This window comes from Papaver somniferum, chromosome 7 (genome assembly GCF_003573695.1).
Source record: "Papaver somniferum cultivar HN1 chromosome 7, ASM357369v1, whole genome shotgun sequence".
Lineage (NCBI taxonomy): Eukaryota > Viridiplantae > Streptophyta > Magnoliopsida > Ranunculales > Papaveraceae > Papaver > Papaver somniferum.
The window spans coordinates 164,304,009-164,330,850 of NC_039364.1; the positions used below are offsets into that span (position 1 = coordinate 164,304,009).

General features: G+C 35.7%; 4 protein-coding genes across 9 annotated transcripts; 1 reads left to right on the forward strand and 3 right to left on the reverse strand.

Moving 5' to 3' along the window:
- Positions 1-842: 842 nt before the first annotated feature.
- Positions 843-10,369, reverse strand: LOC113298970 (cysteine protease XCP2-like). 2 transcript variants are annotated; one of them, XM_026547875.1, is made up of 4 exons: positions 10,235-10,369; positions 9,917-10,042; positions 9,543-9,780; positions 843-1,189 (listed from the first exon to the last, which is right to left on the reverse strand). In XM_026547875.1, the coding sequence occupies exons 2-4, from the start codon at positions 10,038-10,040 to the stop codon at positions 1,084-1,086; spliced, it is 468 nt and encodes a 155-aa protein (XP_026403660.1). In that variant the 5' UTR covers positions 10,041-10,042; positions 10,235-10,369; the 3' UTR covers positions 843-1,083. The 2 variants fall into 2 exon arrangements, with proteins under 2 accessions (XP_026403660.1, XP_026403661.1); XM_026547876.1 differs by lacking the exon at positions 843-1,189 and adding an exon at positions 8,066-8,696.
- A 64-nt stretch (positions 10,370-10,433) lies between these two features.
- On the forward strand, positions 10,434-12,980 carry LOC113298968. 4 transcript variants are annotated; one of them, XM_026547870.1, is made up of 9 exons: positions 10,434-10,754; positions 10,850-10,937; positions 11,076-11,321; positions 11,437-11,545; positions 11,789-11,834; positions 12,042-12,130; positions 12,228-12,286; positions 12,431-12,578; positions 12,676-12,980. In XM_026547870.1, the coding sequence occupies exons 1-8, from the start codon at positions 10,571-10,573 to the stop codon at positions 12,540-12,542; spliced, it is 933 nt and encodes a 310-aa protein (XP_026403655.1). In that variant the 5' UTR covers positions 10,434-10,570; the 3' UTR covers positions 12,543-12,578; positions 12,676-12,980. The 4 variants fall into 4 exon arrangements, with proteins under 4 accessions (XP_026403655.1, XP_026403657.1, XP_026403656.1 ...); XM_026547872.1 differs by having other exon boundaries at positions 10,438-10,754; positions 10,871-10,937; positions 12,664-12,980; XM_026547871.1 differs by having other exon boundaries at positions 10,439-10,754; positions 10,865-10,937; positions 12,664-12,980.
- A 99-nt stretch (positions 12,981-13,079) lies between these two features.
- On the reverse strand, positions 13,080-14,952 carry LOC113298969. 2 transcript variants are annotated; one of them, XM_026547873.1, is made up of 4 exons: positions 14,625-14,952; positions 14,126-14,257; positions 13,797-14,011; positions 13,080-13,671 (listed from the first exon to the last, which is right to left on the reverse strand). In XM_026547873.1, the coding sequence occupies exons 2-4, from the start codon at positions 14,213-14,215 to the stop codon at positions 13,395-13,397; spliced, it is 582 nt and encodes a 193-aa protein (XP_026403658.1). In that variant the 5' UTR covers positions 14,216-14,257; positions 14,625-14,952; the 3' UTR covers positions 13,080-13,394. The 2 variants fall into 2 exon arrangements, with proteins under 2 accessions (XP_026403658.1, XP_026403659.1); XM_026547874.1 differs by having other exon boundaries at positions 14,620-14,943.
- Positions 14,953-15,533: 581 nt separating this feature from the next.
- On the reverse strand, positions 15,534-24,031 carry LOC113298972. Its single transcript, XM_026547877.1, has 25 exons — positions 23,732-24,031; positions 23,337-23,466; positions 23,176-23,238; positions 22,972-23,073; positions 22,688-22,859; positions 22,388-22,486; positions 22,164-22,310; positions 21,459-21,498; positions 21,202-21,259; positions 21,001-21,083; positions 20,755-20,853; positions 20,527-20,642; positions 20,277-20,395; positions 19,971-20,041; positions 19,455-19,560; positions 19,084-19,223; positions 18,715-18,873; positions 18,536-18,639; positions 18,134-18,309; positions 17,425-17,614; positions 16,881-16,980; positions 16,518-16,686; positions 16,216-16,298; positions 16,047-16,123; positions 15,534-15,913 (listed from the first exon to the last, which is right to left on the reverse strand). Exons 1-25 carry the CDS (start codon positions 23,816-23,818, stop codon positions 15,742-15,744), a joined length of 2,862 nt encoding a protein of 953 aa, XP_026403662.1. The 5' UTR covers positions 23,819-24,031; the 3' UTR covers positions 15,534-15,741.
- Positions 24,032-26,842: the final 2,811 nt, after the last annotated feature.

A 26,842-nucleotide genomic window follows, 5' to 3' on the forward strand; every position in this document is an offset into this window, starting at 1 on the left:
GGTTTTTGTATCTATTTTGGTTCAAATCATGTATCTTGGTCATCTAGAATAAAACCTATTGGCTCCAGATCATCTAGAGAATCTGAGTACAGAGCCTTGGCTATTGCTGCTTCTGAATCGGTTATGGATTTGTAAGTTTCTCAAGCATTTATTTTACTTCCTTCCAATTCCCCCCTATGTTGAGTTGTGATAGTATTACTTCTCTGCATTTGGCATCTAATCCTCTGATGAATTATAAAATTAAGAGTTTAAGAGTTGATTTTCATTATGTCAGAGATCTTGCCATGCAGAAATCCTTGTAGGTGGTTTATTTTTGGACTAGCTACTGATCAAATTGCTTGATCAAAGGGTTTCACGGTCCTCAATTTTCTTTTCTGAAGTCCAAGCTCAAGGTATCTAATTCAGGCCTCTTGATGTTTTGTGTGGGGATGTGAGTGGGGTGGGGGGGGGGGGGGGGGGGGGGGGGGGGGGGGGGGGTTGTGACATATGTATTGAGTCTAAATATATTACAAAGGATATCCCTCAGTCTGAGTCCATCTCTCAACCTATGCTTATCTTCCTTTAACATTTTCGTTATTTTTTGTTTTCTCTTATTTGTGTAATCTGCACGTGTGAGTTCCTTTCCCTTGTTAGATATTGTATAAATAGACACAAATTATATTTCTTTAGTTAACATGGATTTTAATTTTATTATCATTTTATTCCCTATTACTACACTGTAGTTAATCAAGACTGGAAAAGGGAAGATCACACTTTCGGACCAAAATTTATTTGTATTACTACCTCTGTTTCTGCAAAAGAGATATTATACTTTTCATATTAGGCTAAAATGATAATGTTTATTTAAAAAATTGGGGGAGTAATATAATATATACCCATATTACAATACTATGACGTAATAAAATCTTTTGTTACCAACAGCTTCGGAAGCTCACCAAACTTTCATGTACTTATTGACCTGTAAAGTTGTTTCGTACAAACTTCTAAAACTGTAAAGTTCTACCTGTTATATGTGATCCATATACATATTTGAAGTATTCCATAACATTGATTTTTCGATAATACTAATATTTTCATAAACCATCAGTCAACTCGGCCAAGAAACCGTCGCTCCATCTCTTTGTAAGTTACCTTGTTTGTACCCTCCAACTCCTCCTTTGCACACCATTCTTCGAAGCTCATCACTTGACTGTTGGATCAAATGGATAAATATAAATAAGTCTAATTCTACACTTCCTAGAATGATTTACTAAAACGTCATAAGAGATATAACTCAAATATCTCACTGCGACAAACTGAGGTGTCATGCAAACAACCCAAGTTAAGGCTTTTTATTTATTTTATATGTACTATGATAATTTGAAGAGGTGTTATCGTATTAAAATAAGCTTCAACAGATTGGGAAAGATTAGTGGGATTACAGATAAAATGCTCAAAGCGGGTTAGGGTGAGTAGACCTAACATACTTGCCTTTTAAGAATTATGCCACACGTGATTAATCTCGAGACAAATCTATAAATATTAAAAACATATAATTTGTACCCAAAATGCTTATCTTAACACATAGGTCTCCAACTGGATGGCATGTGCATGCTATCAATTTTATCTAGAGTATTGGGAGTTAGATACGAAATAAAGAACCTGTAGAATCTAATGTTAAGCCAGTTAATCTCCTAAGTTAAGGCTTCTCTTAAATATAGCTCATACTTTTATTAACCATAGTGGATTTGATTTTGGTCAGTAGAGATTGACTATAATTTTAGTTTGATTCGTTTATTATTATTCATATCCCACAAACAAGGTTAGTGATATACACTGAATTGGAAAATCCTTGACTCAGTGAGCCACTAAATTTTTTTAAAGTTTTATATATTTTTTCTAATGGATTTATGTGAGGAAAATTATTTTCTAGGAATCCCTAGTTACTCAAGTTTTGATGACCCGTTTAATGGCTGGTCCACCATGAATTTGGTGTTAACTGGTGATCCTTTTTCATGACTTCAGACCAAAAATCATATCCCCAGGTCCAAAGCACGTGTGAAGCTTGTAAAACTTATTGTTTAAATACTAAAAGTACCCTTCGTATTTCATATTAGGATTTTAGTAGTGATAGTCTAAACTCAGATAGAGATAGAGTGTGAGTGAGTGAGTGAGTGAGTAAGAAATACCTATATGCATAATAGTTTTCTTCTTCAATCTTTCTTATTCTTTCAGTTTTGCAAAAAAGTTATTACTCAAGTGTTTACAAGAAATCTTATGGTTAAAAAATGCCTCGACTTCTGGGATCCTCACCCATCAAATACTTACAAGTAATAACATTCTTTGACCTCATATTATCTAGGTGTGCCTACAATTGAAACATATTCAGTGTTATACGCATTTTATTTTCTAAGAATCAAAAATATATCATTTGTTTATTTATAGACAAAAAAGGATTCATTCAATTACAGTCAAACAAGCATGCTTTCACTTAAGGGCAAACAAGAACATAGAGTCATAAGAAACCAAACCTGAAATTTTCTTGGCTTATAAAATCTAGCAGAATTCCATAAAAGACTGTGCAACTTAGATCCCTTGGAGTGTGTTTTGAAGTTTGCATACATGTGTCTGTCATGAATTAAATGATTAGTATAGAACATGCATTATATATTTTATAATAATAAATGATTAAGTTAGTGGTAAGTTTGTTACCTGAAACAGAACCTATGTGGTGAAGTAGGGAACAATTTCTTAACGACATCTCTCAAACCCTTTTGTCTATCAGATATGAAGTTGATGGGCTCAACGGGATGATCAACCATTCTAGGTCTGAGATGTCAAAACCAACACCAGTTCTCCTCATACTCGTTTTTACAAACCATAATCCCCACTACTTATCTAGAGAAGTGGAAGATAGTAGGCAGCCATCGTACTTTCCCTTAATGTGACATCCATCCAGCCCAACCACATTTCCACAACCATTAGTTAAAGCTCTCATCATCAAAGAAATGGTCATAGATTCAAAGTAATTATCTTTTTTGTAGAAGAAACAGGAAAGTTGTAGAAATTAGAACTCAAAATAATTATGTTTTATGAACAATTAAATAAATTTTGCTCCATGAAGGTAGCTATTGAGGTATTTGGTATGAGTATGAAACTCTCATCAAAGCTTTCGTATCATATTCAAATCATTGTGCTAGCCTTCCAAACAACGTGATATGGATCAAGGTGATGCGACTTGTCCAAATCTCAGCAGCAACGGTACAATAATGTCATGTGATTTTCTTAGCTTTTCGATCATATGTTCAGCTACAAATTTAGAATTTGCACATGAATTCTTCCCATAAGGATCTGCAAACGTATACCGGGGATCACCTTACAGTAATATACTAAGCACACAACTTTGATTCTAATATTATCAATCTTCGTGAACTTGCATACTATTTTAGTGGATACATAATATTTTCTGAGATGCTTCTGAGAAGAAGTATTGTCACAATAATTTTAGCCCCTCTTTAACTCTATCTTCAGCTGCAACTTATACTTCATGGTTTAGTTCAGGAAATAACTCAGAACACACTAAATCAGTAACACAGAATAATTCTTCAAAATTACTGCCATTGAGCCATTATTTCCCATTATCAATATTCCTTACATACACATTATTAGCTTTCCTATAAATCCCATTACGACCTTTCTTACTTCATGATTAGGTACCTATCAACTGTTTCATGACCATAACCACTTTCTGATCAATTACCAATTTTCTTTCCTTTACCCTCCGAAAATCAATCAGAGGTTCATTAACTTCCTTGACAACTACATCACATGACAATTGACAAGGAAAAAGTAAGTAACAAATTGAATATCAATATAAACAAATCGAAATTTAAAGGAAAAACCAGCATTACTTTCAGCTTCATCATTTATCTCCAACAACTTCATAATGATCATCTACATGTTCAGCTAAACACAAAAATCCACGTTAACATCAAATGAATTTTGAAATCTCAAAATAAAAACATTACTTTCATCAATTTTCTCACTTTTCTCCTCACTGTCATTATTTCTCATACTAAAATTATGCACAAGCTCCTTCCAGATTGTATCATCCTCGCCCTCACTGTACATGAGAGGTTGGATCCAAGGTTGGTCTTGGAGATGATAGTCATATGCATTAAGATTCTGAAGGTACAACATCGGATCACTGGTAGCATCGACTTCTTTTTCAGCAATAATTACTTTATCTGAGTCGAACTTCATCAGTTAGATTCACAATTCCTTAATTGCCATCGTCAATATTTGCTTGAGTAGGCCGCTCAACATTTACACCCAGAAAAATCCCAAGATAAAAAGACAGTTTGTGAAGGTGTATCTAATACGGTACTTGATTTTGAAATCCATGTTGAGGAACCTACTCAAGATAGAGTTAAGGGTATACTCAAGGCATTGTAAATCTAGATGATGAGTCACTATGTACTGAATTCTGGAAGTCAACCTCGGATAAAGTAAGTTTTGTTGAAGAAGCAGTCAATGTTATTAAGTAACCGGTGTTGCACCTTGAAAATCTTAATACAGATGACTGTCATCCAGAAGACCAACATTGAAGCCAACCACTCATGTATAGTGAGAATGGGGATGATGAAGACTGGAAGGATTTTGTACACAATTTTAGTATGAAAAACAGTGGTGGTGAGGAGGAGAGTGAGGAAGAATATGAAGGTAATTTTTTTATCTTGAAATTTCATTAGAATTTAAAATTTTGCAATTTGATGTTAATGTGGATTTATGTGTGTATCAAAACATGTAGATGATCATTATGAGAAGTTGTTGAAGACATATGATGAAGCTGAAGATAGTGTTGGTTTTTCCTCTAAATTATGGTTTGTTTATCCTTGTTACTTACTTTTTCCTGACTGTCATTTGATGCAGTTGTCAAGGAAGTTATGGAACTTCTGATTAATTGGGATTGAAGAGGGTAAAGGAAAGGAAATTGGTAATGGATCAGAAAATGATTATGGTCATGAAATAGTTGATATGTATTTACCTAATCATGAAGAAAGAGTGTGTGATTATAGAACTTATAGGAATGTTGATAATGTTCATGTAAGGAATATTAAAAATGGGGTAATATTGGTTCAATGTTAGTGATTTTGTAGAATTCTTTATTGTTGATTTAGTGGATCCCTAGTTATTTCCTGAACCCATGAAGTACAAGTTGTAGCTGAAGAAAGAATTTAGGAGGGGTTAGAATTATCCTGACAAGACTGTTTTTCAAAAACATATCAGTTAATATCATGTATCACTAGAAAAATATGCAGGTTCACGAAGAGTGATAATATTAGAATCAAGGCTGCGTGCGAAGGCTTTGGAGAACCCTTTCTTTGTCCTTGGTATGTATCTGCAAGGAAGATCCTTGGTGAGCTAACTTGGAGCATATGAGATTTTCACTTGCACCACACTCGTATTGGAGACCCTTATATGGGAGAAATTCATGTGAAAATTTTGATTTTTGGCTGAACATGTGACCTAGAAGCTAAAGAATCACATGGAAACACTATACCCAAACCTTTTGAGGTTTATGCTGAGTTTTGGACAAGCCACAACACTTTAATTGATCCCATATCATATTTCCTGGAAGGCTAGAAATAATGATTTGTAAAGGATCAACGTAAATTTTGATGAGAGTTTTAGACTCATACCAAATCTGTGTGAAATGATGAAAAGGACTAATCCGATCAATTATTACCTTCACTTATAAAAGATAATATCATTTATGACTTTCCTTGTTTCTTCTTCAAAAGAGATATGAATATATGACCATTTCTTTTGATGCCCCTACGAGGGATTCTAAAAATGGTTATGGAAATGTGGTTGGGCTAGATGGATACCTTAAGGGGAATTATGGTGGTTTTCCACTATCTGACACTGCTCTAGATGGGTAAAATTGATTAGTTTGATAGGGATTATGGTTCACAGAAATGAGTGTGAGGAAAACGGGTGTTTTTATTGAAAAATCTCAAACATAGAATGGACGATCACCACATTGGACCAATCAACTTCATATTTGATAAATAGAAGGGTTTGAGAGATGTCGTTCAGAAATCGTTCCCTAATTCACCACATAGGTTCCGCTTCATGTAACAAACTAACCACTAACACAATCATTTATTATTATAAATATACACTATAATGTATGTTCTATATTAACCCCCAAATTCATGACAGATATATATATCCAAACTTCAAAACACACTTCAAGGGATCTAAGTTGCACACTCTTTTCTGGAATGGTGCTAGAGCTTATAAGCTTAAACACTTTTAGGTATGGATTTTTTTCACTCTATGCATTTGTTAGTCCGTAAATGAATGAATTCTTGTTAATATGTAAATGAATTAACGCTTGTTAGTCTGTAAATAAAAAAATGACATTTTTTGATTATCAGAAAGTAAAATGATTATAAGGCTGAATATGTTTCAATTGTAGGTACACATGGATAGTATGGTGTCAAATAATGTCATTGTTTATGAGTATTTGGTGGGTGCGGACCCTAAAAGTTGGTGTAAGTTTTTGACCACCAGAGACCTTGTAAACACTTAATAACCAACATTTGAGAATAACCCGTCAACATACTAGTTTTAATGCACAGACAGCTGGTGATAGGGTTGTTGTACAAGAGAAAAATGCTTGTGTTGGATGGGATTCAGGGGATTTGATTAATGTTAGTATTTAGGATAATAATTCTCGCAAAAATAAAAACAACTATTACAAAATTAGGAAAAATATTTTACTTGGTTTGATTCTCTATTATTTACTGATCCTCTATAGTATAGCCTTAATACAATGAAGGTTATTTCATGGAATGTACAAGGTTTTAAGAACATCAACACTAGAGACCCTTTAAGATACCTAATTAGAACTCAAAATCTTGATATTATATTCTTGTTTTTGTGTATAACTAAACTAGATGAGAGTAAATTAAGACCATTGTTAACTCCATTTAGTTTTCCAAACATAAGTTATCTTCAACCAGAAGGCCTCTGTGGAGATCTTGTGCTAACGTGGAAAAATGGTTTTAGTTGTGAAATTCTTAGTTGTGAAGATAATATGATACATGCTCTAGTTCAAGATAATCCAAGTCAGCTTGAATGAGTTCTTTCTTGTAAGTATGGATATATTGTAATCCTAAAAAAAACGGAAATTCATAGAAGAGTTGGTAAGAATATGTTACAAACATGGATACTTCCGAGGAATCTTAATATACAAGGTGGAAAGAGTTATAACTGGGAAGCTTTATGATAATGAAGTATTCACTGTTGACCTTGAGTAACATAGTGTAGTTGTGTGCAGTGGTAATTGAGGGGTTTCCCCTACCAGCACGCAGTCTGTGCTTTATACCAAATCAGGGCCCATTGTATTGAATAAGTGTTCAGAACACATATGTAGTTTTAACAATAATTTTTTCTCTTATTATCAACATGTTAAGCCTGTTGATATTGTTTTTTGTATATTTTGCGATTATTATGCCAGATATTAATTAGTGGATAACTACAGGACAATCTATTCCCCTGATATGGTACCATTGGAAGGGTCCGAGGACTGGAAAGAAGTATTTTTTGAGTCTTATTAATGGTAGGGAAAGAATGTATTTGGAGAGGAAATGATTGCGAGGAGGGAACTAAAATTTTGAGGGAAGGATTGACAATTTAAGAGAGTCGTGGAATGTTTATAATATCCTCAATCTTAAGTATTTTTTCTCTAATTCATAAATACGTCTTCTTCCCCCGATGACAAACCAACCTAAATTCAACCAAACCCTAATTTATTTACTTTATCCTGCCACGGGTATTTTTTTTATCTCAGTTAAAAATCTTGTTGTTCTAGTAATGAAATAAAGATGTTCTCTAATAACGATGAAGATTAAGTACGGGTTAATATTGATTGTTGGTGTTAATTAGGACATGGATACAAACAATTGATTAAATTATGAACAAAACTGAATTTATTAGTAGCTTAATTATTGCAGAGTACAACATACAGTTTATTAGTAGCTTAATATGGAACTCAAGTACTAACAAAAATATGAATTGTCGAATGGTGATCACACAAAGATACTAGGTATGTTACACTAATTAATAACAGTAAAGAGCACCAATTATTTTCAAAGAGAATCTCCACGTCCAAAAGATTTTGTGTGACAAAGAATGTATGTATGATCAGATTAGTGAGGGTAGGTTTGGTAATTTAAATATATGTCTCTTTTCAAGTTGCTTGACTTTGACCTTCCATTGACTAGAATTTGGTTCCCTTCTCGAATCCATTCTTCCCTCCCAATAAGATGACTATTTTTTGGCTCTCAATTGTTCATGTTTACTTAGTACTTAGCTTTAATTTTTGTCAATCTATGACTAGATATGAACTTGGATAACCTAGTATATTACATTATTAGGTTTAACTTTAATACATGTGTGCATCTACGTAAAGTAGAATGCAATACATGGATTTCATATCAGTAGAGTATTAACTCAGTATGTTCTTCTCTTATGTAGCCAAGTGCAACTATTGTTCTTCCATTACTCGAGCTGAAACTATGCAAGCCTAGAAAGAACTGAATGAAGGTCTATGATGAGACCTAATCTAAGAAGAAATCTAGGTGTTGCAGCAAATGCAAGCTTCCTGGTCACAACAAAACAACCTGTGTTGGCGGTGCAATAACCTGTAGTCCAAAGAAGAAGAGAACTAGATTTTAAGCTTTTGGACATACTTTTCAAACCCAATCATCACAAGATGAAAGTTCAAGTGGATGTATGCTTGCAACTATAAATCCAAGGATATGACTCAGCCGCAGTGTGTTTTGAATGGAGAGAGGTTTACTTAGAACTAGGTTGAAATAGGTTGTTTCTTGTTTGCTTTATACTTTTTAAGCTGAACCTATAAGATTTCCTGTATTCTTTGTCTTTTTAGTTATGTTTTAGTTTAGTTTCCATTAAGACTACTATTGGGTTTGGGTATTATCACCTAAATCTATTGTCTTTGGATGCTTTTGAGAATTGGGTACGATTTTAACATTTGGGTTCTGGGTTTTAAAATCTTAAAATTCTTATTTCAAAACTTGGTTTTAGAAATCTTGTGAAGCTGATTTAATATTTTGTTAATTATACCACGTTGTTTGATTAAACCTTGAAAATGACTTGGTTGAGTTTATTAAAAAAAAAAAAAAAATCTAAGGCATATATATTTATTCGGAGGAAGGAGATAAAGAAAAAGGGGAAAGTTAAATGCTATAGTTTGAAATAGTTTTAGTTAAATCAACTCAACTAAATATTTGAATCAGTTTTCGCTCGACTCAACTAGCGGAACCAGCTATAAATCTCCTACAAACACTGTTAATATATTTTGGGTTATGTTTAATGAATTAAGTTTATTTTGTGAGTTTATAAGTAACATGAATTATGATTAATAAAGCACGAGTTATAGTTAGGCGAAGAGAAACCTACAATAAAAGAAGCAAATAACATGTACAAATGCAGATTGATAGAACCGATAAAGCTTCCTCAATTACCTCTGGACTTCGATGCTGGGGAGATTGCATCCCAGCATGCATGTAAACTCTTCCTTGCAAGTATCAGCAAATATACCAGCACTACGACGTTTCATTACGTTTTTCTTGAAATTTTGAAAGCGTCTATTTTTCTCCTCAATGTCAGTTCGGATTTTCTCAGTGTGTCTCATCCACCTCTCGTACATATTAATCAGATTCTCTTCCGATTCCAAGTCCTCGTCTATGGCTTCCATCCATGCTGCAAAATAACAGCTAGGTGGTGAGAATCTGAGATACATTGTCAAAGAGTAATAACTAATAACGGGAGTAGTACTAATTTAAGCAACAACCCAAAGTTGAAAAATGTCAATAACCAATTTCACTTTCATAATTACCTGGAATTGTTGATTTACCACCACTGTTCCTGACCGAACTGAAGCTCATTGATGCAGCACGGTTGAAAGTTCCCAACGACGATGGCCGAGATAGAGTAGCAACAATATCCCTGAGCTTGATCATCTCTAAGAAAAAAAAATCAGATTTTTTTTTTTTAGGTCACACAAAAAGTAAAAGCAGAAGCCAACTTTGATTGAAATCTAAAATAATAGGCAGGCGAAATCATCAAAATTAATGTGTGTTGATAATATTTATTTAAACATGATATAATCAATCAAAAAAACGAACTTAAAATCAATCATAAAAACAATCAATACCTTAAAAACCAAAATAGAAAACGCTTGATCTGAAACCCCTAGATTCGATTCGTATGAGATGTTATCGCCTGCCGTGGTTCTAATTTTCCTTGACAAGTACGAGGAGCTTCATTCGTCTGCTCAGATACATAAAACTTGCCTCGCGACACAAAATATATTCATCCGGCCAAGTATACCAAATGACCAAGTGACCTAAAATCTGTCTGCCTTGGGTCCAAAAGATGACCCATAGGCGCCATAAGGCTGCATCTCAGAGTGCAAGTGAAGCGAGACTGGAACCTCAAATTTTCATCAGAAGATGATAAAGTGGCTATTTTGTAATTAGTTTTCACTCCCATGAGTAAAGCAAACAAACCAAATCAACTTTACTCTCTCTCTCTCTTCTCCATCAGAAGCAGAATATGCAAGGATCTCTTCTTCTCTTTGAAATATATGATGGGCAGCTGCTGCAGATTAGAAAGTCGGTCTTTTACCAACTCATCAATTCCTCATCCTTCAACAGCAAATCCAATTAATAAAGGTACAGTCTTTCACAGCAGTGACTACTAATTTGTTGCTGTTTCTGAGTTTCTGTTTCCCAATCCACCATGAATGACTTATGACTAAAATTATCAGGTTTTTATGTGGAAGGAATAGCAGGAGCAACTTATCAAGTATCACTAACACCAGCAGCAGCATCAACTCTCACTTCTCATACTGTCAGGTTCTTACTAAAACTAGTAATTCATTAGGTTTCATAGATGGGTTTTTGATTTCAAGCTCAATCGTTTAGTATCATATTCACAAATTTAAGATTGCTTAAAAACAGTTATATGTAACCATTTTATCATTCCTACATTAGGAGGGGTGCAGTAAGAACTAGAGTATCTAAATCGGACTCGCCGAGACTAAATTCCAAGATTGCAAATTTATCTGCTACAAGGAAGGAAAGAGTCAAGTTACCAAAGATTAATTATGATGAGGAGAAGGTGGATGAAAGGAGGTTGTACACGATCAGTGAATTTCTTAGCCATCCATCCGGAGTTGAGGCCATATTGAACACGAATGCAATGCAGAACTTCGAGTCCTTGGATGCTAACACTTACAGGTCTGCCCTTCTTTGAAGATCCCCAAGATAGAGATGTCGTTAATAGGACATTTTTTATTTATGTTGGTAGACTAGTGTGCTGACTAGTAGCAGTACTATGACCATATATGTGCAGATGTGCTTTGCCTGGAATTCAACTTTTGAACTTTGATGTATCCCCTGTGTTGGATCTGCGAGTAATCCCAACAACTGAAGATTGTATTGTTGAGATGTTATCTTGCAAGGCAAGTGAGTTTGGTCGTCATTGGAGCCATCTAATCTGATGCATAAATGCATGTGTACTGTACTTGGTATATTTTTTACTGTGTGGTATGTGTTTAATACCTCAGAAAGAGTCATTGTGTTTGTCTGTCAAACTTAACATCTGTTGCTAAAGTGAGGTTTTCTAAGAACTACATTTTTCTATATTGTTCTGTGATAGCCCGCTTCATCTCCATTGTAACTTCATTCCTTTTTTCTTCTCGCAGTTTGAGGGTTCACAAGTCACCAGAAGCCTCAACGATCATTTTTCAGGTATAGTTACTAATTACATCCGAACTACTAGGGTATCTAGGTGTAAGTAACATGTTCATGGCTGTAATGTGGAAACTGTAATTCCCTTGTGAAGTATCTGTTACGGAATCTATTCAAGTTGGAAATGTTTACAAGCACGGCCATTTGTCATTTCTCTTGTCCAAATTTGCAGTGCAACAAAGCCTTTACCGATCTTTTTTGTTGCAGCATCCATGAAGAATCATATAACATGGGATGATGCAAGTGCTTCAGAACCATATTTGTATATTGATGTTCAAGTGGAAATCTCTCTTGAGGTCATATCTCCCCCCTGAACCCACCCATGTGTTTGATTAATATTACGGTAACAAGGTGATTGAAATCTCTGAAAGTGTGATCCTCCTTTTACAACAGATTTACACACAGCCATTTACTATGCTGCCGACATCAGCTGTTGAAAAGCCTGGAAATTTGTAAGTATAGTTCAAGACCTTAAAAAATGTCTACCCTAGTTCTCATCTGTTGTGTTTTTTTACCTGTAAACATATAATATCACCACCATTACTTGTCTACATCAGAAAGTAGAAAATTCACACCCGCGTTACTGTTGCATACAGGGTTGTGCAAACTTTGGTTGATAGGCTCGTTCCACTGCTCCTCCAGCAGCTACTTCAAGATTACGAGAAATGGGTTCAAGATCGGAAACAATGTTCAAAAATTTCCTCCTAAATCTGAAGGTGGTCTTCCCTTGCACCTTCAAAACTGGTAAGTACTCTTCTGCTTTATTGTTCAAAAACTACATTGATTCATTCAATGGATTAAAAACTGTATGTTTCTTCTGTTCACAAAGAGATTTGTTTAGGGCCTCAAGAGATCACATTGATTCAACTTCAGTAGAGTGGTAACTCCTTGGACTGAATAAGTCTGATGCAATTCGCGTATCTTCTGCGAGTGCAACTGAAGAAGGTGCAGGATGTACTACGACAAATATAAAGCCATGGCTCTCTGCTCTGTATGTTAGAAACTTATAGCCACAAAAGCCTGAATAATGCTCTGTATATTACAAACTTATAGCCACAAATGCCTGAATAATGTCTGTATTATACTGTATTTGACACAGATCATCCCCTCAAGTTTGCAATGAAGGAATAACATCTTTATTTTACATACGAAATTTGAGAGGTTATTAGGATACATGTGCTTTTCTTACTGCATCACAAACATTTTGCAAACCTGTATTGGTAGTGTGAGAGCTGAGAATACAAGTTTTGTCACAACAAAGAAAAGAAATCTGAAATCATCAACTAGTGAACCCATATTTACAGTGCAGTACATATAGATAATTGACAGACTCCCATAGGTTCATAGGTATACCAGAGAAAAATAAGAAGGCAAAGCATCTAGTTTTTAACATGCTTGAAATAATGTTGCAATTTACGAAAGAAAAAAAAACACTCGGCTTTCCTTGGCTAGATTCTTTTTTTATTAGAAGTTTATATGTACAGCAACTAAGAAGGTGTACTAATATAGCTAATGAATGGTAGTCTGCTTGTTTTTTTTGCATAACTTGATCATCACTCTCTATACCTTGGCTTCGTAATCGGTGGTAGCGAGAACCTGTCCATAATCACCCTTGTTATCCACTTCGAGGTAGTCCTCTCTAGCATTGTGTGTCAACATTTGGCAAATCAACCAAAACAGCATTGCATTGAGGCAGAGAAATGCAGCTCCTCCAAATAACCCAGTCTTGGCTGTAGGGCAGGCATAGTCAGCTGAGTGATGCACATTGTTCATGTGGTGAAGGCTTTCGGAAATTGTTGCCCAAAGCATCAATAGACCACCAAAGAAAGAATTTATCCTGTTACATCAAAACAACCAACACACACACAGTTAAGTAAATTGCCCATAGAAGAAAGTTACAAATGAACTTTAGGACAAAAAACAACATTCATCAAGATCAAATCCAGTGCATTGTTTACTTACACAGCAACCCAGATGAAGACAACTAAGACAGTGCTTTGGAACAACGCCTCTTTAGGAACAGATTGGCCTTTGTAAGGGTAAAACACAGAAACGAATCCAAGACCAGTGCAGATGAAAAGAGCTACAACTGATAAACTCCCTAAAACCACAGTTGGGTCTGATGGAAATTTGCAAATGGTTTCACCAACTCCAGCCAAGGGAATTCCAGCAGCAGGCTAATCAAATAAAATACATATGATTGTGATCAGACCAACAAACAAAACTACATTAAACAGTAAATCGTAGCTTTGCGGACATAAGAAATAAATACAACTAGTTTAGAAACCAACCTTTTTGTTCTCAGCAACAATTCCAAGTATAAAGGAAACTATGCCAACAAATGCCACAGAGAGCGTAATAGTTACAGGCTTGACGGCCATTGCTCAACAACAACAGTGAAACCAAATCAACAACAATGAAACCTGAAATCAAGCATTCAACCAACAAGATAACTGTTAAACCATTATCAATCAAATGAGCTGAATGTGACTTTTAATTAGGGCAATTAGTTAAACTGCAAAATTGTGAAAAGGGTCTTACATTTCTGACAGCACAAAGACAAAATTGTTAACAGATACACAGGAAAACAAGAACAACTAGTGAAAGACTAAAGTCTGATTGGGGATAATAAAACTAATCATACCCCATGAATGTAATCAAATAAAGTAAACATAAAACAAGAAAAAGATGGAATCTTTATGAATCAATCAGAAAACCCAGATATGTCTAGAAATTTAAAAGAAAAACTAAAACAAAGGGGATCTGTCAGAGATGGAGAAGAAACCTTACCAAGCCGGCCGGAGACAGATAGAGAGAGTGGGAGAGGGTTGTTGTTGTTGCGGAATAGATTGAGAATAAAGAAATTCTCTTCGTGGGGGTTGTGTATATATTTGATTGGAGAGAATTAGGGGGCGTTATGGTTAAAGAAGGTAGTTTTTTTGTTTGTTTTAATGAATTTTGACCCTTTTTTTTACTGCTCAAAGAAGAAGAGGGTATCAGGTTTGTTGTGATTTCTTGTTTATTTGGTAGATAGAATCACGATTCTGTAAATGAGTTGGCTGAAGAGAGTAGCTTTAATCTGTTTTCTAAATATAAGGGGATTCTTCCTTATTTTGCTCATTTTTTATCTTCAATCTGAAAATGCGTCTAGGTTCATCTTTATCACCAATGTGAAATCCACAAATTCAGCAGTTAAAAGTAAAAAAAATCGCTATTACTTCCGAGCTAATTTTCAACTTTTCTACCGAAGCGCAAAAAGTCACAAGTAAAAGTCAAAAGCAAAACTACACAAAATGTTGACTTTTCTTCTTTTAATAGTCATTCTGAAATAATATCGCCAATCTGACTTCAAATATTTTGACCTCTGAAAATTGAAAAGCAACTCCTCCCGAGGATACATCCAAACACCCTATTAACATGTGTTTGGCGACCAAAAGTAGAAGGAAGTAGGAACTTTAAAATACATCAAACAAGAAACCTATTTTGACCATTAGCTGGAGTTTCCTAGTGCGGGAAAACTAGAATGGTGTTAGGCATGTCGTCAAACAAGAAACCTCGGTTCTGGCCTGGGTTTTATCACTCACTTTTTCTTTTGTTTTTAGGTGAAATACATGTCCGATAATAACAAATGCTAGTAAGATAATCGAGCAAAAAAAAAAAAAAAAAAACTTTTCCGTCTCTATAGAGGAGACTGATCAATACTGCCCCAAGATGCACTGTCACTTAAACATGAGAATTGGATCCATACAGAAAAAATTGATTCTAATAAATACAACATTTTGCTTTCCTCTTTTCTGCAACTGTTTATACCTCTATAACTACAATATTTCTCTGTAACTGACCCAACATTGGCAAAAAAAAAAAAGTCAGTTTCATCTGTGACTATCTGCTCTCTACTGCTAACTTTTTAATTGATTTTGGGTTTGGGTCTTCTTGGCTTCAAAACAAACCAGAGAATACCCAACACAATCAAGAAAGCCGGTATTGTCGTCATGTCAAACTCTACTTTAACTTCCCTCCCTCTGGTGCAGTGAATTGGATGAAATGAGGCGATTGTTGCATTTACGAAATCAGCAAACCTGCAAGAGAGAATGAAGTTCAACCACCGGATACTAATGTAGCTAGTACGGGATCTCAGTCAAGAGGTCTGAAACCCCCTTGATAACAGAAAATAAAATGCATTAAGGAAAAGAGATGGGTTTAGAGCTGAACCCTTTAGATTTTTCCTCAAGTGGAGACAGCAACCTCAAGGCATCTGCATACCTCAACTCCCCAGTAACAGTTGAGATCTGAAAATTGGAGCTCGATTTACTCAGTAATGAATCAAATTGATGATGCTGGGTAAAACACATATTTAAGCACCAAAGAGAAATAAACTCACTCTTCTCCACAAACTAACTACCGAGTTGTAATGGTTCACCAGCTCCCGCTCCTGAGATTGGAAGAGCTTGAAAGTCTTTTCAGCTGATGTTTTGGTTAAGTTTCCTTTTGATGAAACATATTTACTGCACATAGAATTAATGATTCGTCCCTAAATGGGCATCAACAAGATTATTTCATGAATACCCTTCACTTAAATTTAACTCAATATGCTGAACATGTAACAGTATGCGTGGGGTGCACAGAAAAGATGAATCTATTGTGATACTAACTTCCGCACTATTGAAACCAATGCAAGGATACAAGTACGCTCCATCACAAGGAGATGAATAGCTGAATTCACAAGCTGTATTGACTCCTCAAGAGTAGTGATGACATAGCTTCGAGCAATGGTATCAGTCTGGAATTGAGATACGTGCCAACCTGGAGAAGTGATGGACAAAGGACTGCAGCCTACTGACCATATCCAGTCCTATACATTCAAAACACATAAGCATTAGTACCAAAGAGCAGATTCCTTAACGGCGTATAAGAGTGACAGCATCTACAAAATCCATATGTTTCAGCAGAGAAAAGGAGCACAAGGATCTCTTCATCTATTTATTAATATATCGAGAGTACACCTGGGAATGAACTATCAACAGAACGGACAGAGAAATGACAAACCTCAAGTGCAGTTTCATGGGCTTGGCTGTAAACCAGATGAAGAGGAAGCAAACCAGCTAGATGTTCAGCAGTAGAGGCTAAAGCAGCTTTCAAAGGTCTCCTGTAAGAGAATAATGACACAGCATGAGTAACACGCAAACCAACCATGCTAGAAGCTGATGCTACCAAATTTCGCCTTTACAAGAATAGATGTTCCATTAGCTATTCAGATATAAAGGACTTTTGAGTTCCCTCATATTAGAAACAATTTCATTAGTTATCATATCTCTAAATACCAGCATTTTTTCCAGAGTAAAGGCTAGCAAACTGACAATACAGTCACTAAATCGCCTCATTAATGAAAAAATCCAGGATGGAATTAGATAAACAACTTCATCAGCATTTGTCTGCAAACAATAACTGGGTTCCCCAATTTCACATAACATATCCAGGCCAGCGTCAAAGATTCTAGAGAACTTTAGCCTTAGTTCCGAAAGATTAAAGGGTATTTTGCTAGAAGTTAGTAGCACCAAAGAGTTGATAGCAAGTGCCAGAGATATTTGACCTTAAGTCCCACAAAACCGATCGTCCATTACACTGCAGATGGCTTTCCCAGGATGTTTGTTCTGACTGGACAACAATGACCATATCAGAAAGAGCTTTTGCTTGATAGTGTTTGTCAACTAATAAGGGATCATTGTGTATAAACCAAAATATTGGAACTTCTAGGGTAGATCTGCTCTGTGCATGTTTCCCTGCATTATGAAAGCAAATCAAAGCTTATATTCCAGCACAAATGTTAGAGGTAAACATGGATAAAACACATAAAGTCACGACTCTTCCAAAATGCAAACTGAATACATCTCTCTTCTGCTACCATACAGAACCCAACAATAATATCCCAGGAACCGTGGAGTTTGTGCTATAATTAGAAGTGTCAGCAGGAAAATAGAAGCACATTAAAAGAGATACCTATTTTGTGGTATTACGTGACTATATTTGGGTTATCACGCACTAAACATTCACAAGTCCCAACAAGTGATGAGTACGATAGTGTTTGAACTTTTTAAGTTACTTTATTTGTATACTGCACTGACAGTACAAAAAGTGAACCAATTAGACGTCACTTTGAACGAGGTCTAGCATACATCGATTTATAATACAGGAAAGAAACTACAAAATCAAACAAGTGATCCAATAAGACATGTCATTCTGAATGAAGTCTGTTTTATAGTACTACTTCAAAATAGCGAACCATAGAGGTTAAAGAATACCTTTAAGTGAACCATGGTCATTTATCCTCTGCAACTGATGTTGGAGAATGGAGGTGTCGAGATAAGAACGAACTGATGTCCTATATGTGCCATTCACTAGCAGCAGTGGGACAGCTGCTGCACGCCGCGCCACTGAGAATGCCATGGCCAACGCTGGGTCTTCTGAAAGAGGCAACCTATAATCATGAAGATGTTAGTAATATCTTCAAATTATGATACTCCAGTAATCATGCTAGTATTAAGTCCAGGAAATAATTACAAAGCAAACTATGTTATGTTGTATCAAAGCATAAACATAATATACATACACCCCGCATGACCTGAAATAAGCCAAACTCTTAAAACCTACTATCTAAAGAAGTTGTATATTTAAAGACATGATAATGAACCAAATATACATACATGTGTGGACTAAACATGGCTTTCTGAGATGGTAACAACAAGGAGGAAAGCCCGTCCATGAGAGCCTTAAGATCCACAGGTAAGTTTATCATGTGCCTGACTTTCTGTACCAATAAGACACAGTTAAGATCACTTCAACAATTTGGACCCTTTTATTTTGCCATATAGAGACACTGTACCTCTTGTGTGATAAAAAACAGCTGAAAGGATATTTTCTCATAATGATGATATGATCCATCAGCAATTGAAGGAGAAATTATGTGCCTCATAGACCCCCACAAAGTAGCACCAAGGTCAGAAAGGAATGTATCACGTGCCACAGTGTAGTTTTGGGACTCCTGAACAGAAACAGCACTATCATTATAAGTATAACGAGGGTTCAGACTAAGTTGCAAATTAAGTTTCACAAACAAGAAAGTATAGAAGTATAGCAATTGACACTGATCACGCTGACAAACAAACACCTTTCTGTTATCCTTCCCCTGAAAAGACTTCCCATAACTTATAATACAAATATGTGACAGTCCTTAAGTAAATAAGCGGCTTACCTCGAACGTATCACTAAACAAATTCCAGCTTTCCATTCGTTTTAACGCATCCAGCGCCTTCGCCTTATGACTATCATCGTACTTCCCATCTTCAAAAGTCTGCAGCTCATCTTTCAAGTCTCCCATCCTTTCATCAAGTTCTGCAATTATAACGGAAGTGCACAACATCATCAGGACTACATGGGTTCAACAAGTAAATCTTGTTTGAATCTATTGTTGCAGCATCTGACTATCTCAGTTAGATAACACTCCAAGGAAGGAAGACTATAAAGTGAATGGGTGAAATTATGGTCAAGGTTTAAAATTACAGTTTGTGAAAACCACCTTGATTGATGCAATCAAGCTTGTATAAAGATGAGAACAGAGATTACCTTCACAAAGTGCAAGCTTAACCTTTCTTCCCTTGCAATGCTTGAATGTGAATGCCTCGTATATATCAATTTCCGCTAAAAGGATATCTATAGCGTGATGATCCTTCTGTATTATTAAGAAGCATATTTTGTTCAAACCAGTATTCAAAAACCAAAAATGATTGAACACCCATTTTAACAACGTTCGGGAATAAGACAGCACCATACAAACAATTTGCAAGCAATGTCATCTCGTTAAAGTATGCATTTAATTTAATCTACCAATTTACAAATCTGTATGACGCAAAAACCATCCGAATTAAAATCTAGTCTACCTCCAGCCAGAATTATATAACCATATCCTAGTAAAGAGTTCCAAGGAGATCCATGAAGTTATGAAGTTTTATCCAAGGGATTAAAGATGTAGACCCGTTGCTACTACGTCTAGAGAAAATAAGATGATGGTCCACCATGACTAAATCTGTGTATCAATAGCTCCTACAAAATAATTGAAAATGAATGGAGTAAAAGACGTACATCACCCAAAACTGCAAATTTATCTTGAATTGCCCCTTGCAAATGATTTTCAGCTTCCTCTTCTGTCATTTCTGGAGGTCAAGAAAAAACTATTGAGTTAGAGTTATTTACTACGAAACATGTTATTCAAAATACGTCACAGGATAACCCAAGTTAAATGTTGCAGCTATTCAACACGAGAATTCATTTGTACCAAGTTTATATAAACCATTTGGTGACTGGCAATGACTAACCAGCAAGATACATGACAACTAAACATTGAAATGCATAATAGTTAGAGATAAGAAGCAAGTTTGATTGTATCACCTGCTACAGCACCAATGGTTTTCGTCACATTTGGTAAACTATGTACTGTGCGAACACCTTCTCCACCAACAGAAGGACCCCAAGTGAAAGGTCCTGCACTCAGGTCAATAAACGCCCACCTGAAATAACCCATGAACAACATTAGACAGGGAGATATATCTTAACTTAGGAAACGAGGGGGGGAGGGAGGGAGAGAGAGAGAGAGAGTGGGAGAGGGAGAGAGAGGGGATGAGAGAGAAAGAGAGAGAACCTATTTCCTCCCACCCATGTGTCTGTCAGACACTCTGCCTGAAGGCCAGCTGGTTCCCCGGATTTCAACTCCTTCTCCAGGAGGAGCTTCATATCTTCATTTTTCCCATTCATCGACTGTCACAAAAGACAAGGATATGAGTAACTGCATGAATCAAAAAACAGACTTTCACCAGCACAATGGGAAGTTGGCAACATTGACCCAGGTAGGGAGAGAGTAAAAGCACACCTGCAAGACCTGCCTTTGTATGATATCAGCAGTTTCGTTTCCATGGTGCAACTTGTCATAATTTTCTAAAGCTTCTACACAGATGTCCGACCATTCTACCTGGAAACAGGACGACGACACATAGATTATAGATTAGATGGGCCCGAACTCAAACCACCATAATGTCAGTATTAGGACAGCTACTGTGGTAGAGTATGAGTATGACCTAAATGCATAAGAAATTATAGAAGCCTAGTGATCACTTACAGTATCAATGTCTTCTGTTGTTGTCCAGGCAAACTTTAACATTGGATGCTTTTCATACAGAGGTCGTTTAATCTTGTCAAGAGCTGAAAAGAGAACCAGTAAGTTTTAGAGTGGATGTCATTTGACTACCATACATGACAACATAAATACTGCTATAACTATACTCGTAATAAATGAAGAAGACATGTTGACTGAACCTACCAAGCACGCTTCCTTGCTTGCTTCCTGACTGAAGAATCTTTTTTTGCAATGGTATACTCTGTAAAAAAAAAAACCTCTGTGAGTGCGTAACCTAGACAGGAAAATGCTTCCTACTCTACATATATATGGAAGCATAATATCCATATATCAAGACAGTACATTTTTTTAACAGGTGCACCCATTCAAATACTATAAGATGCATCAAAATTAAATGCGGGTTAAAATAGAACTGTTTAATGAACGCCACAATCGAGTACCTCTTTAAGGAAATCTATTTCTGACTCAGATAAGCCTCTCCTGAAAACATATGATACTTCACTATCAGAAAAGAGATAAAATAAACTACGAAAATGGACTGCCACAAGAGGAGACAAGCTAACTTTACTGAAATTACATGAAAATTTATACGATAAAACTGAATCAGCATTTACATCAAATAATAACTGCTATAGGATTTGAGTCTTTGACATAAAGAGTAGCAGGAGCTGGATTTTGAGGCATGAGAACTTCGACTATACAATCTACGGTAGAGAAACATGGCCAACTACTAATGAACAGGACAGGAAGTCATGCGCACAAGAGATCCCTAATTCATCCCTATTGTTCTCGATAGTCACCTTTTCCACACTATTCTGTCATGTAATCACAGGTTCATATACGCTTGCTTCTCACGCCATGACTTGACCAGTCACCCCATGTCAATAGCCAAGGGTGCAGAAGAGACATGCCCATATTTATTGAGTATGAAATCTTTTTACCCTTAAGAACAATTTAGATGGTAGAACTACAAAGTTATCTATCTTCATTCCAAATATAACACATCAGTTTCGAACCCAAGGAAGCTATATAGAGCTTGCAAGGTAAGGTGCACTGATTTTCATATACTGTAAATGTACATGTGAAACCTAGGAATTAAGGATCACACAAGTCCGTGAACAGCTTGTGATTACTAGAACACCCACCTGTAACCATATTTAGCTCTTATGTTGCGTTTGGGATTCAAGATGAAAACATTGTATGCATCCTCAAGCTGAAGGTATTCGACCAGGCTTGTGTAAATCAAGTCCATTGTCTCCATGTCTACTTGCCAAAGAACATTTTCATCATCACTGGAAACATTACAAAAGGAACATGTATAAGCAACCTGTCATGTCAAACAAATAAGTAATTAGACTCAGAACTCTACCTGGTATCTGATATATTATCCTTGCGAGATAGGCTCTTTATGGCCTGCTCAAAAACAGCCGTCACCTTTTCTCCCATTTGTATCGCATGTACAGAAAAACTGCACTCTAACATGTGGATAGTTAGTTTCAGTGAAGAAGACAAAATTTAGTGAACAAATATATGGTTTATTATTAGTTATAGTCAACAGAAGACAATTTTTCTGTTCTGGAATAAAGATTTGAACGCATACAGTTATTGAAAGCAACATGTAAGAATCTAGCTTAAGTAATGAAAACAGTGCGAGATGAGAAGATATTACTTGTAATTTACGTGACTGACAACAGGAAGCTGATGATGACGACGTGATTTATCTACGGCGATCTTGTAAAATGGACTGAGAGATTCTCCAATAGGTGGAATTCGTGTATGTTCAAATATGTGATCAATCTTAGTAAACCAACGCTCAAGTTCGTCCGGACCAAGCTTGAAGTCTAAGAGAGAAGCGGCAAGCAAAAATGATAGGTAAGCCGAAGATGGTTAGGAGTAAGTAATCTATAGAGATTAACTGACAAACATAAGTAGATAATGAAAAAAAAATGTTACCATGGTTCCCTTTTCCTTCAAATCCTATGAAAATAAAATTGACAGGGACTGGAAGGTATAAAGAATCGACTTCGAGAAGCTTCATATAACCGGCAACACTACCTAAACACGAGATCAAATCATCAGATTGCTTAAGCAGCCTAATGGTTTCCAATGAAACTCAGCATCAAGTTTGTACAACCAATAAGGAATTGTGATATTTACCTGCCTTGGTGTAGTTCTGGAGACTCGCCTTTCCAGGGCTTGTAGTTTCCAGATCCTCAACATCTAAAAAATAATCACACTGCAAGTTCACAACAGCAGGAAACAGAATTTGAAAGCAACAATGAGAAAGAATAAAGAAGAGTGAGGGCAGCAGTACTTACCAGAGTGCAAGACAGACTCACTCCAGAATTTACTCTTTTCTTTAAGATTAAACAAGGAAAACACTGATGATGATTTCCCAGTTTTACGAGATCCCACTGAAGAAGCTCCATTGGACCCTGTTACTAGGCACTGAATAAACAAGAGTAAATATCACCAATACAGCAATTCAATCAGTAGAGATACAGAACATGTATACAACATCCCAAATGAAAGTTTCTAAATAATGATATGAAACCCTAGCTAGAACTAACACTACATATTGCTAGTGCTAGTTCCTAAATCAAAATTAGGTTGTTCGTATAGTATAGTAAAAATGAAGTGATTTAGATTAACTGAAACTGTTACTACTACAATTCTTAATCAAAATTAAGAAGGTAGAAAAGAGTTAATTTACCAGGAAGAATATAGCGATGAGTTGTAGAAATAGAATTGTAGTTTGGCGATGAAGATATCTGGATCTGTTATGATCCATGATCCTCATCTTCAGTCAATTTTGTAAACCGTGAAACCTAATCCCCAATCGAATGAGAAACAGATGTAGAAGAAGCGAAGACGAAGATGAATAAGAAGGTCACCCCTTAAACACCTGAACTGACGAGGCCGGGGAGCTTAGAGATAGAGCAGAGTAGTATGACTTTTGACTTCGGGGCCGGAGAAAGTCTACTACATTTCACGCTCTCTCCTCGAAACAGTTTTGAGGCATACTAAATGATGATACCATCTAGGGATGCTTATAAGGTGTGTCCTAGCCGTGATGAAGTTATTAGGTTACCTTTCAATTAAATTAAAAATCTAAACTAAAACTAATCTAAATGAGTTCATCTTTTTTCTTCTCATCTCTCGTAGCCGAATTCTTCCATGCATAAACTTTAAAATTTATTTCCGTCGCCGATTAACCATTCAATCAACCAAGTTTTCAACAAAGTGAAGAACAAATTCATTTGAGCGACGTTGGAAGGCGAAATCCAAATCCCGATTACTCTCCAATATATATCAGAAGGTATTTCCTACAAACTCATCTTGTTTTTCATTGTTTTTACTTTGATTGATCGATAAATTAGGATTTCTTAGATGAAATTAATGTTCTCAGAAGGGGTTCGGCTGCGAAATTAGAGCCGAACCTAGCTTTGTTCTTTTTTTTTCTCCAGAAGATCGGTTCGGCTAATATGGGAATATAAATTTTGAGTCGAACATAAGCTAAACTTTATATTCGGCTGACTCGACTTTGCTAGGTTTTCCGAACCTTTGACTAAGTTATTGAGTTCATTGAAGCTCGGCTGATTCGACTTCGCTATGTGTTCATCCGAACTTTCTGACAACTTACGTTTATTTTGGAATTGCACTACAAGGTTCGACTAAATATACGTTAGCTGAACATATCTCTGTAACTCACCATTTTCATTAAACTGTAAGGTTCGACTGATATATATTATAATACAAACCAGCCGAACCATCCATATAATTACGAAACCCTAAGGTTCGGCTGTAAATTTGGAGTCGAACCGTTCTTCGTGCGCAAAGTTATGCTACCAAAATAACAGCCGAACCTAATGTTGAACTCCGAAAAAGTTTGTTGAAATTCAATTTTTTTGAAGAATAGAAGCTAAAAAAAGAGATACTCCTTTAATATTTGGGACCGCCCATTTTGAATCACAATAATCTCAAAAACCTAGTTTTTCTTTTCTCTTCTTCTTACTCTAAAAAAATCCGATTTCTCTACTAATATAACATTAGCAACTTAACTTAATCAATAAATTGACGTTACTAATTAATCATCTAATCATATTCATTATCACTAATTAAGTAAGAGTAATTATGCCAATATAAAAAATGAGTGGATAAGGGGTGATGGGTTTTTATACCTAGTGACCCTGTTTTGGCACCATTAGGTATGCCTCAAAACATTTGAGTACGCCTCAAAATTGGTTTCCTCTCCTCTCTAGCGTAAAACCCTGGGCCTGAACTGAACCCATAAGATGGCTCTCTCCTATCGTACCAGTCCTGATACGTTCCGTCTTTTTAATTTTTCCCTTTTCCTTTCAATATTTTGCTAGATGGCAAGGGCTTTGGGAGTAAATAAAAAGTTTTTACTTATTTCATGCACTTTCCTTGTTTACCATTGTCGTCATCAGTTATCCTATTTACCACCCATATTATTTCTCGACTTTTTATTTTCACCCAATAACGAAACAATAACTAAACAGAAAAAACCTTAAATTCTAAAAATAATTATTCTTCATCATCTCTTCTACCGACCATCTTTTTTTACACCACCTCCACCCGCTGATCACTACCACTATCTCCTTATCGGTAGTAAAGTATGCAGTAGAATAGAAGCTAACAACATTGATAGGTTCTGGTTCCTTCATATTATGTTGGTCCATGACATCTAAAACGACCTCTCGTTTTTCTTCATCACAAATAATTTCTTCAACTGATTCAGGTAGGAAAATGACCGGTTAATTGGCTATGAAAGACCTCTAACACAAAAGAAATCGTTAGACATCTCAAGTTGTTCACTTTAGAAGGATAAAAAATATTGTAGTCGTTTAGAAACAATTGTTTGTGAAAAGCCTTTAATCGTTCAGACACAATCCACTATTGCTTTACATAGTAGTTAGTATTTGGACTACTATACCACCTTCCAGTAATCCAGATATCAGTGACTAGTTCAACGAAATTCAAAAAAAAAAAAATCCAATGTTGATCACTTATTTACCTTCAAATCTTGCGCACTCGACTTGTTTTCAGTATAATTGATATAACCTTGTTCGATGTTGGATTCACCTAAGGTTTGGATATTTTTTCCTGGATTTTCAATAATGGAATCCTCCATAATAGTTGTTTATGGATTAATCACCGATTAATTCTTCTATTTATCGACGAATTAAATGATAAAACATAAAGAAGTAGTGAGTTTTGATGTAACATAATTAAACATAACTCTAGCCTTCGGCCAGTAGTTTTTGGTTTTAATGGTTCTTTTAATAAAGAGAGATTAACGAAAAAGAAGATTAAACAAATATTGTGATAATTATAGTCACATTTGGTTTGACTTTTGTAAGTGGTAAATAGGAAAAAGTAGAATTCAAAACTATAACTACTTTAGAAACCATGAGATAACTAGGTGGTAAATAAGGAAAAGTATGAGTTGTTAATAGGTGAAACCAACAATACTTTTTTCGAAGTAAAGTAGTGTGACAAATTTGATCAAATTAGTAACGTTGCTAAGTGTAGGCGGCACTTATTTTACCGCTTAGGGTTTTATTATACCCAGATGGAACCTCGGACGTCCAAAAATATATTCAACCTCCTGAAATAAAGAAAGGTAAGTCGAAGAAATTTTTTCAAGTGGGTACCACAGAATAGATATATTGGTACTATACATTATACATTAGACATCCAACATGTATTAGGTTAGAATTATGGGATCAGAAATTCTACTGCTAATTCGGCGTAAAATAAGAATAATCAAGTACAAGACCTAACGATGAGAATACATAAA